At 41.3% G+C, this 21,282-nt stretch overlaps 1 protein-coding gene across 4 annotated transcripts in view; it reads right to left on the reverse strand.

Moving 5' to 3' along the window:
• DPP6 (dipeptidyl peptidase like 6) overlaps positions 1 to 21,282 on the reverse strand; it is a gene marked incomplete at its 3' end in the record, with an annotated part of 523,189 nt that overhangs the window by 100,574 nt on the left and 401,333 nt on the right. For 3 of the 4 annotated variants that reach the window (XM_081996368.1, XM_081996366.1, XM_081996367.1), the window contains exon 7: positions 7,071 to 7,152. The exons of the other annotated variant lie outside the window; for it this stretch is intronic. In XM_081996368.1, the coding sequence (XP_081852494.1) occupies positions 7,071 to 7,152 (82 nt within the window). The remainder of the gene's footprint in view (positions 1 to 7,070; positions 7,153 to 21,282) is intronic. 4 annotated transcript variants of the gene reach the window in all.

The following is a 21,282-nucleotide window of genomic DNA, read 5'->3' on the forward strand; positions in this document are numbered from 1 at the left end:
CGAGGTACACATCTGACCTGGGACAGTGAGCTAGTCAGTGTAATATTCCTCTTTCATACAATATTTAGTAATTTAGTAGAAACCAACAACATCAATCCCAGCAGCTGACAGTAAAGCTAACAGAATTGTTGCTGAAGCTTGCTCATGGCTCTGACGAACAGCAGTTTCTGGGGAAGGTGAGACCACCACCACAAATGAAGGGGAGCTACTCTACGCTCCCTTCGGTGGCACTGCTCAGTCCTGCTTGCGGCTTCCTAACCTCAGCCACTTAAACATACGCTCACCAATGACTGTTGCCATCTAAAGTAAAAGGTAACTACTTTCACGGCACAAAACAGCAGCTTTCCAAGAACAACACTTTTCATAAGCACTTATTTCAATGGACATCATCTACCAACCATGGTTTTGTAAGATGCCAGAAACCCTTATGCACAGACCTAAAGTAGATACTTCTAGCTGTTAGATCTCTGCAGTGAAAAATGCATATTCAATATCCATAAAGCACAATTTAAATTAAAGGATTATCAACATTTTACATCTCCATAATAGGAGGGAATCATTTTGAGTGGAACTGTCCCTACCCTAGTGTGTTGCACCGTCAGGAATTTTGCACTTCGTGCGACTGCAGTAGCATATAATGAAAGGTGGTAACAGCTCAGGGAAGAGAATTCAGTACTTGCCCTATAGGGCAAGTATACATGTGAATCGCTCTAAGCCAGCAAGTCCATCAATACATGCATTTCTCGTAGGTACGTACTCAGTTTCCTTAATGCTGAGTGTGAATGTCCGCAACATTTAATATATTAATTCTGTAAGCCCACTGCAAGGTAAGAATATGTTGCCATCTTCACGCTGTAAACTTGGCCCGAAAAACCAAGCAGCATATACAAAGTCACAGAGGAAGCCTATGGCAGTGTCTCACCTCCAGGGGTGACGCCTTAAACACTACATCAATCTATGTCTCTCATATTGGGAGGTAAAAGCAGTAATTTTTTCCCTGATTTATTGGTAAAACTTCTATGGCAAATAATCAATTTCATTTTTTCCTCTGAAATCTTTCACACCCACAAAAAGAACAACATCTTATTTACAATAAAATCACCTATATCTTCTTTCAGTAACATTCATTGTAGCATTTTCAGTTATCTTAAATATCTTGCTCTTTTGCCACTGATGAAAATGCAGTACCAAGAATGCTGAGATGGGGACACAACCGTTCTCAGCAGAGCTCGTAACACTGACAGTGCCAAAGCTTCTCTTTGGTAAACGAGGACCCAACATGTCAAGGCCACTGATGCCAAAGGAAATGACAAGGATGTGCAAAAATAGAAATAGGACACTATGGCCACCGTAAGCAAAGAGCAGAGCATCAAAGGAAAAACAAGCACAACACTTTTCCAGTGGAATCCTTTGAATAAAATGGGGGGAAGAGGGGAAGGAGAATCCCCAGAATAACCTGTCCAGGTATTCAGTGTACATGTAACATGTTTTACTGGGGTTTCCTTAAAGAATTCGTATTCTGACACTGGAAAAGGGGATGAGGGGGAGACAGCACGTCATTATTTTGAAACCCTTGCTTTTCCCAGAATGCAAGAACCATGTAAAAAGCTGCCTGAATATGCCCCCCGCTTAAATAGGGCTTTTATAGACATGGGGCTGGGGGTTTGTGTTCTTCCTTGCAACTAGCAAGATAACCAAGCCAGAATAATTACATGCAGCTAAATATTGATCCAAATGTCATTGCAAAAATAAAAGGTGAGAGAACAGCAGTTTGAAAATAATGATGTAAAAATCTATGAAATAATGGTAGAGACAAATAGACCTCCAGCAATTATACACACAGCGGTTCAAAGCCCTGCCGGGTTAGCAGCAACAGCAGGTGAGTCAGTACCTCCTGGGAAAGTGGTCCTCCTCACTTGGTATCTGTGCAGCCCTTCTGCCCGGAACTAAGCTGGCATGACAGGCACAAATTCAGGCAAGGAAAAACCTGCTAATAAGAGGAGTCACTCCAGTTTAGTTCCAGGTGTCATCACTTAACCAGCTTTTTGCATCTAGATATCCTAGTTAGCAAGACATGGTGCTATAGTGTTAAAAAAACAGTAATAACAAATGAGATGGGTAGGTTCTGGCCCCGTGCAACAGTGTGTATCATTCAAATGTTTTATATAGGTGAATGAATTCCATTATTTCTTTAAAATGTATTGCAATTTTTAGGCAGTAATATCTATAACAATAAGCTGTTTACCAGCATTAGCATTCCTTGTTTGAGGGCACCTGCAAACCTCTAACACGTTAGGGGCTGAAAATCTTACTCCTCCTTTTTTTTCCTGGCATTTGCATTTCACTGAAATAGAGATTTCTTAATGCAACGTCTGCACCTGCTGTGAAACATAACTTCTGTTACTTTAGAACCAATTACACACTCGATTGCTGCATCATCTACAAGAATAAAAGGTAGTTCCTGCTCCAGAAGAGTTGACCCTGGAAAAGATTTATTGACTGTGAATGCGGGAGAAACTCATTTTGACCATTCTGTGGGGTTGCAGTAAGTGCAAGGGCGTACAAAACTTCCAGCAACTATAATCCTCTTCCTGTATGGTTTTGGTACTTTAAAGAACCAGTAGAAACAGGAGAACCTCAAAAATGTTTCTTTTTGCTGAAGAATAAATGCTATGATCTATGAGAGAGATTTTTTTGAATTATAACTGCTGCCTCTAAAGTTGTGCAGAACTGCTTCCCCCAGCATCTGATGTGTCACTGTTATTATCAGTATCTGTCAGGGCTGTTACACATTCTGATTTTAAAAAAAGGAAAATAGCAGCACATCAGAAGTTCTTCTGCTTTTGAAATTGGAGTTTAACAACTCCTGTGAACTGTACTTTAGTGCTGTCAACACAGGCAAATATTCACTGCGCATTAGCAGAAGCAGTCCTACTGTTTGCTCCTTCCTTTTGACAATAGGGCCCACATACATACCTAGCTTGTCCTTAAAGCAAATATTTTGAACCTAAATGTGCTCATTTTGGGATAACTTAGATAAAAGCATCCTGAAAACTTCAGGGGTTTTGGATTCTTCAAGCACTTCAGCTACAGATACGCACTAGACAACCTCTAGCTCCTGAAGCACCTTCTGACTTCAGCCGTCCTGCCAAGCAAACCAACAAAGGAAACCTCTTCACGCTGTACTTATTTTTTTTGGATAAATAGAGGGGTCCAAGTCTGTCAGCTGCACAAGTTTTAATCAGGGTGATAGTAACTATTAACCTTTGCATACACAATATTGGAGCAAATGTGCCACATAAACCTCATGTGAGCCCTCTGCATGTAGGGAGAACCTCACTCTAAAGGATGTAATGTTATAAAGCATGAAACTGGTAAAATATTCCAGTAAGATCAATTAACAGAAGCTTTTTTTTGTGGCAGAATTGCAACTCCAAAAGTGGGTAGCTATTGAGTCATAAATGGCATGATAAGAAAAAGAGAGGAAATCTAAGGAGTGGAGATTTTTACAAAGATAAGCACACACAGAACAGGGCAAAGGTACAGCCTGACACTTTTTTGCAGTCCTGTCATCCATCGACATCCTCCTGTTGTTGGAAAGTATCACACAAACTGTTTGAGGGTAATACAGCCTGTTCACTGAAAACCACCAAGCACCCTGCTGATGCCACTGAATACTAAGGGGAACTTTGGGCTGTCAGGTACACCAGGGAAAGGATGGATTTTTTTGCATAGTCATTTACATCTGCAAAAAGTGAATATTATCAGACTGCTCTTCCAATTTAATGGTGGTTTTTCACTCATTCTATAAAGGCATCAATGCTGGCTCGTGTTGTAGGACAAATGAGAGGAATAAGCCCTTTAATAACAGCCGCATTTAGGAAATGTTACCTCTCGTACTGAAGTTAGTGTCTCTCTCTCTCGACTCAGGAGCCCATACTGGTAAGGGCCTAATTCTTCCACCAGCTTTCTAAGACTTAATTTGTTAAGACCTTGGCTGAAATCTGAGAAAGGCTGAAACATTTTTCCAAGGTGCCAGAAGTGAGGGCTTTTTTGCATTTTGAGCTTCTGACATAGATTTTCCCAGATCCAATATCTGCCATTATTTACACAGCTCTCTGGCATACTGCAGGCTAGTAAGGAGTCAAGAGCCATGCTCTGAGGGCGTTCATCATCTGAAAACTGGCATATAATTTAATGAGGAAGGACAAAAGAAAACAAGATAAATAGAAAATTGCTCCTGAGGAAGTTCCACTGTTTATTTTTAATCGCAAAGAACGCAGATGATTGGGGCTGCTTCTGTTTCAGAGTTGTTTCTTTTTTGAATGACTAGATGTGCAGGAGGGAAAGAGGCCAGACCCAGTGACCAAAAGTTCCCCTAGGAAGGGTGAAATACAAGCTACAAAGTAAATAAAAAAATTTTGAACCAAACTCTTATCCTCCTGCCCTGCCTCTCATGTTGCCAAAGAAGAACAAACCAGGAGACTTCAAGGAAAAAGCTTTTTATTTCCTGAAAGCTGAAGCACCTCCAAGGCGATGGGAATTCACCCACCCACCACGCCCAGCGTGTTAGCAAACACATTCACACCATCGAGTTTAAACAGACTTTAATTTTTCTCTGCCTCTGCATTCAATGCTGTCCACGAAGGAGGAGACAGGAATTTCACTGGCAATTAAATTCCGAGCAACTCAATTAGTCCTGAAATACAGAACAGTGAGCATGGTATATTTTCTCTATCTATCTCATTTATAATGCTTGTAGATTTTTTTTGAAAAAATCTTTTTTTCTCTGGCAATTCTCTGTTGATCGTTAGCTATAAATAGATTATATCGATGCATGTAAAAGCCTGCTTATTTTATAAACTACAGCTATCATTTTAAGGTAAATGATTGGCAAGGAAAAGAGCAAAAAGGCACATATGTTAAAGGTATGCAAGATAATGCTTAAAACTACCAGTCAGGTTCTCCTCACCTACTCTGATTCCAAAATGCAGGAACAGGGAATACAGCTGAGTTACAGGCAAACAGATTTACTCATTTAGAAGAAAAACAAAACATACAGAACGAATCCACTGTTGCAAGATGTTTCCAAAATTCATATGGAATTCAATAGTAACAAGAATATTTGAAATTACTTAAAAAAAATTAATCTGCTATGCATCCCACAGAACGGACATGTACTAAACTTGATGTCTTAGGGAATTAAGTTTTCACGGTATATTACTTAAGAATTGGTGGAAAGGGGTATCAATTATTTCAGCATTAAGGGAAAAGCTGGGAGTAAAGAAGACTTTTCTTCTTCTGGACTGTATATACTGTCCTGTTGTATATAGAATTTGTCCATTTTGATACGAATATTTTTCCTTTCTGTATAGTTATGTTACTTTGGTAGAGAAGACAATGGAGAAGTAAGTTGGTCATCTTGACTTTGGTAAGAAAAAAGGTAAATCTTTCTAAGATGGAAGTTAAGTACACCCATTCAGCTTGGTAAAACTAACATGAAGTGACATGCTGTGACTCAAGGTATGCAAGTTCTCAGAAAAACTGTACTAAAGAATGGAAGATTCACTTGTGAAATGGAGAAAAATCACTAATGCAACTTGGTATTAGTTTTCAATTAGCAGATGTGACTTTTGCTATATGTTGTGAAGCTCAGTCTGTTAGACTTAAAACAGAAAAAGCCAGCGAACAGTCAAGAAAAACAATGCTGGTCTGTTTTTGCTTTCTTTGCATGTATTAAAGGCAGTCTCTAGCTGTTGAACGTAATGTGTTATCAACTGATTGTACATTATCAGCTGACCAGAAACCAAATGACAAGAACACAACAGTCTTCACAAATGACTATAAAAAAAGGGGGGGTGGTCAGCATCGGAGCCCAATTTCTTGTGAATCAGTACAAACTGCTCAGCAGTGATCTGTTGGGCAGCAGACTGAGGAATTTGAAATGGCACGTGTCAGAGGATGAAAGTGGGGCACGTACATGTGTGCAAATGAGCTCCTCAGAAGTCACTTTGCATAGAGGCAAAGGCTGCTGCATCTCCACTCCTGTGAGATTTGAGGTCGATGACTCTCTCAAACCAAATTTTCTTGATGGGAGCAGAGGAGAGACTTCCCTGCTCCTGTATCTGTTACATTTCCTCCAACCTGATTTGTAGACTGGCACTAATAATGTTTTTTAAATCATAAGATTTGAAAACAATCTAGTTAAGGACACAGACAAAAAAAAATCACCAAGAGCACTGGGAACAGGAGACATAAGCCAGATTTTCTCAGGTAATGAGCTTTTCGAGCTCATTTTTTGCTATAAAAGTTCCATATCAAAAAAGAAGTCGCCACTTTTTCTTTTCTTGTTACGGTAGAAAGAGCATGTTTGGCATATGCAAAATGTTAATATTGGATTTGCACCAGGAAATGAAGCCAGGGGATCTGGCCAGGAAAAACGTGCTCTAACAAATGGGCAAATCCAAGACGGCAGTGGCCAAGGGACAAAACAATGGAGATTTCAGGATTGTTGCAGCATGAAAGGCTCCATGAAAAAGAATGAATCCTTGACAAGTGGTTTCTTGGGTTTTTTTTAAAAGAGTGCTCAGAAAACTTTCCAGAATACACTTCTACTTTTGTCCGTTTTACAAACAGCTACAGAGCAAATTCAGGGCAAACCTGTTCCAGAGAGATACATTCTCCAAACAGGGCTGCTAATATTAAAATATCCCTAGTGCCAAGTTTTCAAGTCTGAAGACACCTTTGTGAAGCAATGTTATGCTAACTAAATCATACTATTACGTCTATAATCTGTCCTGTGTGGAACACTGGGAGAAGCAGGTGCATCCTCTCAAAGAGCTTTCATAAAGTGTTCTTCCTCTGCATTTTTAGACACAATTACTTCACAGTAAATGTAATTTATTTATAAAATTCTCAAATATATACATGATAAAACAATCCCCATAATGATGCAAGAAGCTACCACACAGGTTTCAAGAAGCTAGTCAATACAGAATTATTCTTTCTTTACTTCTAAACAATAGCAACATATTCTCTAAATTCATTTGTACACTTGTTCTTTCTCTTACCAGCTGTTGCCCTTTTGGACCCCAACCAGCATACTGAAGCTTTGCATTGCTGACCTCAGGGGGATACAAATTCTGGGGATCCCTGCAAAAAGAGAAAAATAAGATTTCAACGTCAGGAATGTCCTTATTTAAGCTGGTTCACACCTGCTTTGGAAATCCACCATGACCTAGTAAAGCGTCTTTCAGCTGGAATAATCTAATATTTCGTGATAGATTCCAATAGATTTTGTCATCATAAGGTAATAACTATACCACTAGCAAGCATTGGTAAGATGAAGTATTTAACTGACAATTTCTGTTTCGTATTAACACAAAGTTAGACACATTAGTTCCTCTGCTGACTCACCTAAGCCTTAAGAATTAGTCAAAAGATGGCAAACAAAGTAACTGTATTTATCAACACTGATGATTACCACAAAGGAGAAACAATAATTGTATTTTTTAATCATACTGCCTCAAGAAAAAAGGTAATTTCATCTTTTTCACCTCATGTCCCTAGTATTTGCCTTTGAACATGTTGGCAGGAAAGTTTAGCAACTGTGTAACTGATATGGAGCCTGGTTTTGAAGGGAAATGCTTCTATTAATACCAAATATCTCATTTTTTTAGAAAATAAAATGAAAATGCTTTTCTTGTTCTTTCATCCATTACCTTCACTTTGTAGCAGAATATCAGCGAGACATAGCTAATGCAATATAGAAAAAGCAGGGGTTTTTGGTAAATGTCAGAGCAGCATAATGTCATTTTATCACAGCACAGACGGCATTGCCTTGACACTATTTATACTCGGCACAAATAATTACATTACATATTCTGAAGTCACATTGCTACAACTCTGTGTATAGTAATATTCTATAAAGAACACCACTAATAAAGCCTATGTACAGCATGCCTTATTAGCAGATCTCAAATTACTTTAAAAAGTAAGAGTATTATCATCACTGGTCTACAGATTGGAATAACCCGGCAATTGAGGCCAACATCACCCCAAAACAGAGAAAAGAGCCAAAGTCTGCCTAGCCTTTAAGCAAAAGACTTTCCCTAATTGTACAAGGTTTATTTCTTCATTAAAGACAATGTTTTCCAGACTGTATTTTCAAAACGGAACAAAACTGAAAGCAGTAATGAGACACTAACTGAATTCTTTTTATTGCCTGTTTTGTGAACTGGTGCTGGTACCAGTTACACTCCGGCTCTGCCCTTTTAGGCAAGAACTCCCTTGGTTGCACATTGCTGCTGCACTGGGGCTGTTGTAGCAAGTCCAAAGACAGCAGCAAGAGGAGTGTTTAGAAATTGATTTTGTTTTCCCAATGTGAAAAAACTACCTCTTCCTGCGAGCTCCTGTTCAAAGGCCAGCTAGAATCAGGGCAGACCCTAGATGAGGACACTGACACTTACAGTTTCCCCCTTCCGTAACTCCTGCAGTTGGAACAGCAACTTCTGCTCTCCTGCTAGAAGGTGTGTATCAGTTATATGGTTATAAACCATAACCCATGATATCAGCCAAGCCCCTGGGAAGAGGTCTGCGGAGCCGATTAAAGTGCTCAAGATGACAGGTTTGATGCAGATGGCATCCATTAGGAATGTGGATGAGCAAAAGTAGTTTGTTGAGGCACAGGTCCTTTGAGTCTGAGCATACCGCAGGGTGCCCAGAGAGCTTTTGGCTCTATAGGCCAAGTGTCATCCACAACTGCTGCCGGTGGAGAAAAATTTTATCTTTTCTTCTCATGGTTTTTAACCAGAAGGTGTCTTTCTGGGTAGCCTAAAGTGATTTTTGTAAGGCATGGATAAGAGAACACATAACTCTTGCACTGAACTCCTACTAATAGCAGTCACAAAATTCCCATCCCAGTAAGATCAGACACACAGCTTCTGGATCTTTTCAAGCTTGTATGCATTAGCTACTTAAGCTTCAAGTCAGCTATTCTTGTTAAGACTCAATCTCTTTGGTTAGCTATCTTGATTATCTTAACAGAGAGTAACCTCTGAGTGCAGGAGGAAGAGAGAAAAATAGTGAATCAAATCAAAACTTCTTATGGGAGGAAAAACAAGTACTTCACTATTTGTCAAATGAACTATCAAGTTCTTGGGGTTTTTTACCCACGGAAGAGGAGCAAGATATTACAAAAGGGGGGGAGAATATCATCCCTAAATAAGCAGATCAGACAAATTATAAGAATTCAAACCTGTAATGCTTCAGCTAACACATGTAGAACTAAGGGACAGACATACTAATTACAGCCAATAATTCAGACCAGAGCCCAGACATGTCCTGTCAGTTCTGCTCACGGCGTCATCTTTTAGAAGAGGAAAACTCTAACGCAATGAGAAAAGCTGCACAACCCAGCTTTGGTAGCTGACAAGGCAGAAGGAAAAGCACTCCATTCAATTTACCAGCAAAGAGCTCTGCTGCAGACAAAAAAGCAAAGTCATCTTCCCTTTTTCTGGTATGTCTGAGGAAAAAAAGTATTACATCTCCTGAGTTCCTTCTTACAATGTTCAGAATGGCTGAGAAATTTCTTTTGTAGCAAAATCTTCTTTGTTTGCCTTGAAACCTTTTGGTAAGTATGTGGATAGAAAGGCTGACTGATGGAATTGCATATTGTCTGGAGGTGCCTGATTTACAAACCCAGTTACCATAAATTGCCATTATATTCAGCACAGAATAGTATACATGTCCAGGTTGTGATGTAGACCACTGAAGGTGGGTGGTAGCCAGACATCCATCGTCATGCTGTCAGTTATTCTTTTCTACCACAGGCTAAGAAAGCAGTCTAAAATTCTAGTTTCCCCCCCCAAACACTCCTGAGAGATGGACATTTTCCTCTTGGTAGATTTTGGCTTGTTCCTCTTCTCTTTTGAAGAGAATCCTCTTCCCTAGAGTAGCAACATTCACTCTCTCACCTGCAGGTAACTTCAGTGTCATGTGCAAAGGAATCAAGAAGACATCCCTCCTTGCCAAGCCTGATCACAGAATCATTAAGGTTGGAAAGGACCTTTAAGATCATCAAGTCCATCACCACCATGCCCACTAAACCACATCCTGAAGTACCATGTCTACATGTTTTTTAAATACTTCCAGTGATGGTGACTCCACCATCTCCCTAGGCAGCCTGTTCCAATGTTTGGCCACTCTCTCAGTAAAGAAATTTTTCCTAATATCCAATCTAAGCCTCCCCTGGCGCAACTTGAGGCCATTTCCTCTCGTTCTACACACTAGTTAGTTGGGAGAAGAGACCAACATCCACCTCACCACAATCCCCTTTCAGGTAGTTGTAGAGAGCGATAAGGTCTCCCTTCAGCCTCCTCTTCTCCAGACTAAACAACCCCAGTTCCCTCAGCCGCTCCTCAGAAGACTTGTGCTCCAGACCCCTCACCAGCTTCGTTGCCCTTCTCTGGACACGCTCCAGCACCTCAACATCCTTCTTGTAGTGAGGGGCCCAAAACTGAACACAGGATTCGAGGTGCGGCCTCACCAGTGCCGAGTACAGGGGCACAATCACTTCCCTACTCCTGCTGGCCACAGCAGTTCTGATACAGGCCAGGACGCTGTTGGCCTTCTTGGCCACCTGGGCACACTGCCAGCTCATGTTCAGCCAGCTGCCAACCAGCACCCCCAGGTCCCTTTCCGCCGGGCAGCTCTCCAGCCACTCCTCCCCAAGCCTGTAGCGTTGCATGGGATTGTTGTGGCCGAAGTGCAGGACCTGGCACTTGGCCTTACTAAACCTCATACAGTTGACCTCTGCCCATCGATCCAGCCTGTCCAGATCCCTCTGCAGAGCCCTCCTACCCTCCAGCAGATCAACACTCCCACCCAGCTTGGTGTTATCTGCAAACTTACTGAGGGAGCACTCAATCCCCTCATCCACATCATCAATAAAGATATTGAACAAGACCAGCCCCAGAACCGACCCTGGAGAACACCGCTTGTGACCGGCCACCAGCTGGATTTAACACCACTTACCACAACTCTCTGGGCTCGGCCATCCAGCCAGTTCTTCACCCAGCAAAGAGTAAACCTGTCTAAGCTGCAAGCTGCCAGTTTCTCCAGGAGAATGCTGTGCGAGACACTGTCAAAGGCTTTACTAAAGTCCAGGTAGACAACATCCACAGCCTTTCCCTCATCCACTGATCTAGCAGGCTTCAGAGAAACTGCGGGAATGATCTGGAGATAGGCTGTATTAGCAGTGGCCGGGGCAGACCGGGCTCTCAGCAAGCCTGAAGGTGGCATGAAAATGGATTTCTCCTACTTGTGAACCCTATTGTGAAAGACCAGATTCCAACATGCTTACTTGGGCTATGTTGGGTGCATGGTCTTCAATGTAATTTGCATGGCTCCCTCCCTGGTAGCCCCAAGCAACCCCTTTCCAAACCCATTATATCACCTATAGAGAGAAGAGGAGTTGTCTACACAGGTGCTCTGGGTGGAATGGCCGCGACTCTCTACTGCTCTCCCCAGGAAAGCTCTTAGTGATCCTCAAACTGAAAAACCTGTTTGGAGAGCAGCTATCAAACAAATTTCTGATTATCTCATACTATTCTGGACCTTTAGTTCTCCTTGGTAAAAATCCCTTAAGGGAGTCAGACCAAATGCACATCTATATGCAGAAGCTTGAGGAAGGGACCTGTGTGAACATCATGAGGTTCAACAAGGCCAAGGGCAGGGTCCTGCACCTGGGTCAGGGCAACCCCCAATACCAATACATACTGGGGGATGGAGGGATTGAGAGTAGCCTTGCCAAGAAGGACTTGGGGGCAGTGGTGGATGAGAAGCTGGACATGAGCCAGCAATGTGCACTCGCAGCCCAGAAGGCCAACAGTGTCCTGGCTGCATTCAAAGCAGCGTGGCCAGCAGGTCAAGGGAGGGGATTCTGACCCTCTACTCCGCTCTGGTGAGACCCCCCTGCAGTGCTGCGTCCAGCTCTGGAGCCCTCAGCACAGGAAAGACATGGACCTGTTGGAGCGGGTCCGGAGGAGGCCACAGAAATGCTCAGAGGGCTGGAACAGCTCTGCTGTGAGGACAGGCTGAGAGAGTTGGGGTTGTTCAACCTGGAGAAGAGAAGGCTCCGGGGAGACCTTCTTGCAGCCTGCCAGTACTTAGAGGGGGCTTATATGAAAGATGGGGACAGACATTTTGGCAGGGCCTGTTGTGATAGGACAAGGTATAATGGTTTTAAACTACAAGAGGGCAGGTTTCGACCAGATAGAAGAAATTTTTCACAATAAGGGTGGTGCAACACTGGCACAGGTTGCCCAGAAAGGTGGTAGATGCCCCATCCCTGGCAACATTCAAAGTCAGGGGCTCTGAGCAACCTGATCTAGTTGGAGATGTCTTTGCTCATTGCAGGTGGCTTGGACTAGATGATCTTAAAAGATGCCTTCTGACCCAAACTATTCCATGAGTCTATATCCCAGGAGTACTCGTCCATTTTCCAAGTGCTGCGCAACCGGGATCTCATGCTAGTCAGCTACTTCTGGGAGGTATGTTGTTGCTGATAAGCTATTTTCCTCCATAGCTACACCTTCGCTTCTCCTCCAAAACAGCCTGATTAGAATTCTTCAGTATTTTTTCTCAAATCAATCAATATTATGGGTCATCTCAGCCTCTCCAACGAGCCAGCACTCCTCACAGACCCTCATAATTAGGCATTGGGTAAATCTGAGCCTTCCCCTTGTGAGCTCATTTGTGCAGGATGCTGGCTTGGAAATGGGCTGTTCTGCAGGCAGCCTGTGTATCTCCTGTTATTGGTCTGCATGAAGAACTAGGTTCACTGTGTCCTCACACATTTTTCACTATTTCCTTAAGGAAAAGAACCTTAATCTTCATTTCCAGCCAAAGGATTTTCTTTCACCTCTTAAAATGATTCATTTTAAAGCCTGGGAAAGAAGGGAATAATAAAGTTGTTTTAAGCCAGACAGAAGATGGAGTAGGTGCTTCATAAACTCTTCCACATTAAGACGACATTGTCTGGAGCAAAGGTTGTTAGATTGCTCCAGACACAGGCATGACTTCACCACAGTGTTCAAACAACAGTACTGACACAGTTAATTGCGAAATTTGCTCATTTAGATGAAGCTTCCTGCCAAAAAGTCTCCCCTCAAAATTTCCGAATAAGGAAAATTCCTGAGTGTAATTAGCATGCCATCTACCAAATAATTTTTGCTTGTAATTTAGATCAGAACATCTATGTAGAATAAAACAAAACAATCAATTGTATCAGGTTGCCTGGTTTTAACCTTAAAAAATACCATGATTAATGAGGAACTAGTTTTAAAGAGATTGTATTCATTTTGCTGAAATTTTTACGCCTATGTGTTCCCTCTTCTGACATTTTCTCCTATTCTACAGAAGACTGATTTCCCTCAGAGACTTCACAGCACTGAGTCTCCCTCTGAGCACAAACATGACAAATGATTCTATATTAAGTTCTTCAAAAGCAACTTAAAAAACAATAGAATTTTTCCACTCTAATTGAGAGGCTCCTTTTACTTCAAGAAAAATATTTTACAATGCCAGACTGAAAAAGTCTGAAACTGAAAAAAGCAGTCAAACTCCGGGGTATGGTATCAGCTGTTGTCTACGGTATATTTTAATAGCTTTTAATTTTAATTTTAAATACAGTACAATTTGTATGGAAATTCTTTGCACATGCTGCCAATGTGAGCAAAAACGCAACGATTTGCACCAAAGGCTGCTCTGACATGTCCACCCTCTAAACAAATAACCAAAACTATGTATATGAGCTGGAGTGAGTTTTTAAGAAAAACTTTGAACCCCGTTGCTTAACTATGCTATAGTTTTTGAAAATATAGAATGTATATTAAGATTTAAGTAGTATATGCAAAGAAGTTGAAGAGATAAAGATGAAAAAAAGTGAAGGGAAGGCAGAAATATCCCCTCCTGTTATTTGCATCAAGCCAGCACTGAATATTTTGAAAGACAACAGCGCTAAGCACATCAACTCACAGTACTTCAAGACTTTTTCATGGTTAACTATAAAAAACTATCTGTCTCACTACCAGAACTTGGTGTCTTCAGTTCTAATGGCACAGAATCAGAGAGCAGTTTAGACAGATTTCTTCTTCTTCCTTAGAAAGAAGGAAAGAAAAAAAAGAGATATAAACCATCATGCAGAGACTATATCCAGATGGGTCATACAGAATTGGAAACGCCATAATATTTAAGAGTTTTTGATGCACAATGAGAAAAAAGTGCACTGGAGAAAATTTGCAAAAAGAAATTAAAGCATGTAATACATATGTGTTCATAAATGTACAAAGAACCATAGATAAAGACTTGGAGAAAGAGGGAAAGATTTCCAAGAAGCAGGAATGCCATTTCTTGAGAAGCTAAAATGTATTCTTAAACACTTAAATTACTTGTTTACTTCAGTATTCACCGAAGAGAAGAGGAGACAGGTGCCATTAAGAAAATTGCTTCCCGGGAGATACACAGCCCCGCAGAGACTTGTGGTGAGATAGGATAAAATAAAAAACAAATGGGAATCAAAGACTTGCTGGAACAGATAATCAAGAAATCACACTGTCAGAAGATCCAACTAAAAGAATCCTCCTGGAATTCTAATATAAGTGCTTAAATAGATAGGGAAATTTCTTCCATTCATCTAGGTTCATCCGCTATTAAACATATAATGCACATATACGTGTTTTCCTCACAGCACTTTTCAGTGAACAAAGGTAGAAGGAGGTAATGAAAGCAATTTGAACTTCTTAATTTCAACTACAGATACACACCAGACCATTCAGCTGTTCTTAAAAACAATTGAGCTCACTAACCGTTTTGTCCAAGATGAACGAATTCTATGGATTTAGAGCATAAAAGACAAAAAGCAAGGGAGTATAAAACATCTGTCCCTAATTTGGCAATCCAGTCAGATTCAAGCCAACAATATGAGTTCAGAGGTCTTTTTCATTATAGTCTGCCTGTGCCTCTATAGCATCCATCCATGTAATATTTGGTACTGGGCCTGCAAAATCTTGTGCTAATATTAATACAATACTAATACCACTTTAAAATCAATCACTTGTGAGAAAAGGAGTCACCAGCTTCCACTGGGAAATACCTAAAATGATGGCACAGGCTTGCCTTTCTAGTGAAGGTCTACAAAACCTGACTTAAAAATGCAGCGGAGACTCGTACACGTGCAGGAGTCACAGTAATGCAGGCTGGAGGACTGCAAGCCATTGATCAAAATCTCTAGGTTTCCCTGAGTAAGCAAACAGTGGAAATGGTCCTTAGATACCAGTAGCATTATTTTTTAAATTATGACATTATCACGTTTCTCATGCGACCCCTCTAAATCAGAGATGACAAAGTGAATTTTTACTGCACTTTTTTAAAGAACTTTTGTTCCTGGAGTCATATTTTGCCCCCTAAAGAGACAATGGAGGTGATAGAATTCAGGTGATAAACAGAAGCACTTAAAAGTAATTTTCTCTTACTCTAGAGAGGTTTCTTAGCCAGGTCGGATCTCAGAGCTACTCAAGGCATGAGGTAAGACACTGGATTTATCAGGATTTCAAGTCTATTTATCCACAACAGAGGCATGTAAAAAAGAAAAGCTAAATATCTGAATGCTATCAAGAAGGCTAGCCAGAATTACAGCTATCCAAAGATCAGCTATCCAAAAGACGGGAAAAAAAATACAGGTTGAATAGAAACTACCCAGTGAGCACTGAGATGTTTAAGAATGAACTGGGAAGATCTCAACAATAATGAGCCCGGGATGAACGTACATCGTGCTTCAGAGCAACCCTGCCAGACTCGAGGAAAGGATGTTTGTGATGAAACCTTAGCATTTTCCATCCAGCTGACCTTGTACGACTTCCAAACCCGAACAGAAATATAGCACCATGATGGGACACCTGCAGAGAGCAATATGGGATTATTAATACATAAAATGAGACACAGCTGTGATCTCCTGCTACCAGAGCCAGCAGAAATGCCTCGTTACAACATGACTTCACTGGATGCTAGGTCACACTTTTAATCGGGGCAAGAGATTGATTCTTGGGCTTGTGCTCTAACCTAATCTAACAGTTTGTGTTACTGGGTTTCAGACAAAACCAGAATGACTCCGTAGTCCCCATATCTTTTTGAAAACTAAGAGTCTTTGAGCAAATTTTATTTCTTCTCATGTCAACAGGATAAGGAGATTGTGGAGGTTTGTGCACACATTCTCAGGAATATTGAAAGGCAATACTCTCTTAAACAGCCTCTGCCCACATAGATCATATCCTCATCAGTTAAAATAAACAAGGCATACACTTAGTAGAGCCATTATTTCCATTTCTTATCAACGGTTATATGATCACTTTTAAGCAATACCACAATTAAGCTCATTTCAGGTACAGCATAAAAGTGGGTTGTAAAATACTCTCATTTAAAGGAATAAAATACCGCTTTAGCCTTACAGTTCTGCCCCATAACAAAGATGTATAAAGCACAAGCATACAAGCAAAAGGAAATGCTCACATTTGAAATGGGGTGTAAGTTTTGCCTTCACAATTCTGCATAGGGAAGATCCTTTCATTCCTCTATCTCCTTCTCATGAGTGACATGGGAAAGCAACCTTTTCTATTCCTGTCTTATCTCCTCAAATTCAGTAAATGGAGGGTTAGGGTAAGGGGTGAAGAGACATCAGGGTTGGGGTGCCACAGTCTGGGCTGCCAGCCTGGGATTATATCACCTTTGCCGTAAAGAGACTTTCTGAGCAGTTACTGTGTCAAGAAAAGTCGTAGCTGTAGCATCCTTTCTCCACCCAAATGTCCTTTCTTGCATTTCCTAAATTTCCCCATTCCCTTCTTCCCCACGTTTTGAGCTCCCCAAGGGCGCAGGATGCCTATTTTGGGATAACAAGATATTTTCAGCCTATTAAATTTGATTATTGCCTACCTGTGGTCACAGAACCAGGTAGCAAGGACAAAAGGGAGCCCCAGGACACTGCTGAGGTGCACAAGTGCTACGGCACAGACCGCTGTATATTCCTCAGAGGTGGGGCACAGATCGCTATATAGTCCTCAGTGACTGGGCGCAGGTCCCTATATAGCCCTCACTGTGTAACCTGAGCCCAGGCCCCAGGAAACTCCACAACAGCAAGGAGATGCCCTGTGTTTTGAAACATGCAGCGCACATTCTTTGTGCTGTGTAACCAAACAACACCGCACAGAGAATTTAAGTAGGCTGAAAGAGTTTATCGCCCAACCACAGCAACAAATAATCGAGGCCCAGGGTGGAGGGTGTCTCCACAGCCCAACAGCGGCGGAGAAAAAACGGGCCCCTGGGGGAATGCACGTGTCTTGTTCCTATTTTAGTGGAAACCCCCAAGAACCTTGAACATTAGGACAAAAATACAAACAAAACAATCATAGTCCCCACTATGAAAATCCACCTGCAGAACAATTTTATTTCTGAGGTGATGCATGGAAACAACAATTGTATGGGCTGTGGTTAGTTGCCTATTGCACTATCATTTTATACATTCTCTTTCATCCACCTTTATTTCCCTTTTCTGCCAAAATTCTACGTACTAACTCAACTTTGTTAATAATAAGGATGAAAACCCATACCAACGTGCCAAGCTTTGGCAGCGATCAGCGTTGGGATGAGCGCGTGCCCTGCAGCAGTGTCTACGGTTTGGAGGCTGAGCACAGCCTAGGGACCGGAGGAGGTTCATTCACACCAAGACATGCAAACATTTCCAAATCCAGATAAGTTTCTCACCAGCAAAGCACATTTTATTCAAGAACAGAATTTAATAGGAGTCCTGCTTCCATTTCAGGGGGTGCTGCCTCAGGGAAACATTATGGGAGAGTTTGCTTCAAACCTTTCTTCTTTCCTTTTTTTTTCCTGATGAGCCATAAGCTATTGACCTTTTCTGTAGTAGGAGGTGGTTGGTTGCTGGGCTTTTCTCTGCTAAACTGCTAACATCTGCATCTGACTATTAATTACCCAAGATCTTTTTTTTTTTTTAGGCTTAGCAGTCATTACTCTAATTCTTAATATCAAATCCTCCCATCAGGGGACTATTCATTATTATTATCGCTATACATGGTTTCTAAGGTGTCCACCCACATCACAACTGATTCTGGAAGAGAGAAGCATGTGGTAAGAATTGCTTTTCCTACACAGGAAAGGAACATTTCACATAAAAAATGCTATGCATTGACCAACATGGGCGAGCAAATGGCAAATCCTCTGGGGAAATGATACGGTGTTGAACTGCTGAAGTGGATTTCCTCCCACCAGCACAGCCAAGAGTCCTGCCTGAACTGCCTTCTGAGGCTGAGCTGCCTTCAACCTGCCGCTGCTTGGAAGTGAGTGATGCTCAAATAACAGCTTTGCTTAATAAAATGCTGGCTCTTTCTTTTCATAGAGGTACAAAATGTATTCGCAAGCAATAAGCCGCATTGTGATTTAACCACTGTTCCAGTGATTTACAGAGTGTTTAATTCAGATGAGTATAAAAAGCAAGAAGCCCAACAGCTCCATCAGGGCTTGAGCCAAATGCCAGTAAACTCAACTGAAGGATTCCTTTCCACTTCAGAGGATTTAAAGTCAAGCTCCAAAATCAAGCTATCAAGTTTAACTATTCCAAGAGCGAGTCTTGTGTTGTCAAAATACAACTGAAAAAGCATATCATATCATGAGGTTGTTGTTATTTATGGTCTGGCCTAAAAGCCACCACACTATGCAGCAGAGGTGCCTTAATTAAGTATATAAACTATCTCAAAAAGATGATAAAAACTATGGAATGATAATCAGTAAAGAGGGAGAAGAGAGAAGAAGTAGAAATAGCAGATTCTTCGCAAACTGCAGAATATGTTTTTCTATTTGTTTAACAAATTTCACATCATTATTTGGCTTTACATACCTTTTTTAAGGGTTTATTTCAACCTCTATATATAATTGTTGGGGGAAAATATTCAGCTCCCCTAAGTAAAATTTAATTAGCTGAAAATAGACTCTATTAATTACAGTACTTTTTCCTCTTAAAGTAAAATGTGGGTTCCAGTACAAGTTTATGAATGTTAGAGTGAAATTGTGCAGCACTCTCTACAGTATCACATATCGCCTCTTTCGGGTAAGCAATATTTCTCTCCTTGCTTTGCAGATGGGGACACTGAGGCATGAGAAGTTTCTTTAATGTTACAGAGAAGGGGCGTAACAGGCCAGAACCAAATAAAATAGAACAGTCTTGGTCAAAGAGATACAGTTCCCTGATTTTTTAAATAATGAAAGACTTTCTCCTTTTATTGTGAACATGGAAATTGGAGCATGTGCAAAGGAAAACCATATTGTCGTCTTTCAAGATATTATACAATAGGTTAAGTACAAATCTGATTAAGTTTTCTTTAATTTAACTTCTTTCCTTCCAGTAGCTTGTGTAAAAGAAGGAGACAGGAACATGAGTGAGAGTTCTGCAGAGAGATCTACAGCCATCAGTTTGAAAATTTACTCACAGTGAAGCAGAGGCTCAGTTCCTCCTCCTGTTGGCAGTTCTGCGGATCTCCAGCGCATGTTTTGTACTCACTTCACTCACGGGACTTTTCCTGGAGTTACTGGGAGCTCAGCGTGGGACACGCGTGCGGTATTTTACAGACCCTCGGCAGTGTAGGCTGGGAGAGCTGAACTCAGCTCTGCAATTGCGCCTGTGATCTACTTACCACGTTCCTCTGACTACATCATAAATCTGGGAAGAAATATGGATTCTGCTTAGGAGTAACTGTGTACCATTCCCTCCTTCCCATACACAAAATCAATGAGGAGTGGGAATAACTGCCGATTTCCTCACTGATCCCTATAAGCATATTTGGAAGCTCCCACTGACATGCCCCAGCTGGATGTGCTTACACCCTGCTGAGAGCTCATACGAGGGGGTCAGCACTAACCCCTGCCACTTAGCGGTGCTCAGAGGGAAACGGTTCATGCAGAACCACTAGGAGGTCTGAGGAAATGTGTTTTATGCTGGGCTTTATTTTGGGGAATGCAAACACAACACAGAACTGTAAAAAAAGTGCAACATTTCTGCTGGCCACAGCAAAAGGTTAAAGACAGAGGTACTCCCTTGGATAATCAATCCAAAATTAGCTCTTGCTTAGGACCTGCAGTGCCAGATCAAATCAGTGGTCCAGCAGCATACGACTGGTGTGAAATGACCTTAACACTGGTGAGGGAAATCCTGCAACAAGGTTAGGGAACGCTCTGGTCAGTCATGGCCTGACCATGAAAACCCTGAACAAACTAAGCTTTTTCCCTTGTTTCAGTGAAGGATGTGAATGACTAAGATCATCCATATTGGACTGAGTAGGATCAACATTATCAAAACTCACAAAAGAATAAAACAGTTTTCGGTGAATGGATTTCATAAGTAGGTTGCTGCCTACATTGTACTGTTAAACTTTTTTTTTCTTTTGAAGTTAGGAAAAATAACATTGGAAAGTGACTGTATATGGTATTTGTATTCCACTTTTTGCCAGCACCTTGCACGAGAGCTCCCTGTTCCACATGAGAGCTGCAGTACCGAAAAATTACAACTAGCTGGCAATTACTATGCGGCAAGCGTAACTGTGGGGTTATGAGAGGAGCTTTGCAAAAATATTTATAATGCAGACAGCTGTAAGCAGTTATCGGCAGATATATCTGAAAAGCAGCATCGTTCAGAGGAAAGCAGATGGGACGGTACAGAGACGTTCGGGGAATGTGAGCAGCAGGAGCAGAGCCTTGTTCCACTAGATGGCACCCGGCGCCAGCATCTCATTTTTGAGTGAACAGCAGGAGAAAAATAGGTGACATGCAGGAAAGCTGAACTGAACATAACCTCCCTACACACCTCAGCCCAGGAAAATGAGAACTGCAGTTCTTAGCTGGCTCCCCCCTGTGAAAACTGAAAACCAACAACCATTGAAAACAGAACGCAAATGTGGCAAAAACGGTAGGGATTTCTACCCAGACTTTAGCAAAAGGCTGTGAGAAGGCTGAAATAACAAAAAGGGAGAAATTAAATCTGTGCAGTAAATATCCTGCAAGGATATTTGCTCTTTCTTCTACGTTGGGCTTATTTTCATTCTTAAATAAGATCCTTTGAGTCTATGTCATTGGCATATATTAGTTAGCCTATGGAGTCAAATTGTGCTGCCACTCCTTATGTGGAGAGTTTACTTCTACAACAGCTCTCATGGAAAAATGTTG

The sequence above is a fragment of the Phaethon aethereus genome (genome assembly GCF_964289735.1).
Source record: "Phaethon aethereus genome assembly, chromosome: 2".
Classification (NCBI taxonomy): Eukaryota; Metazoa; Chordata; class Aves; order Phaethontiformes; family Phaethontidae; genus Phaethon; species Phaethon aethereus.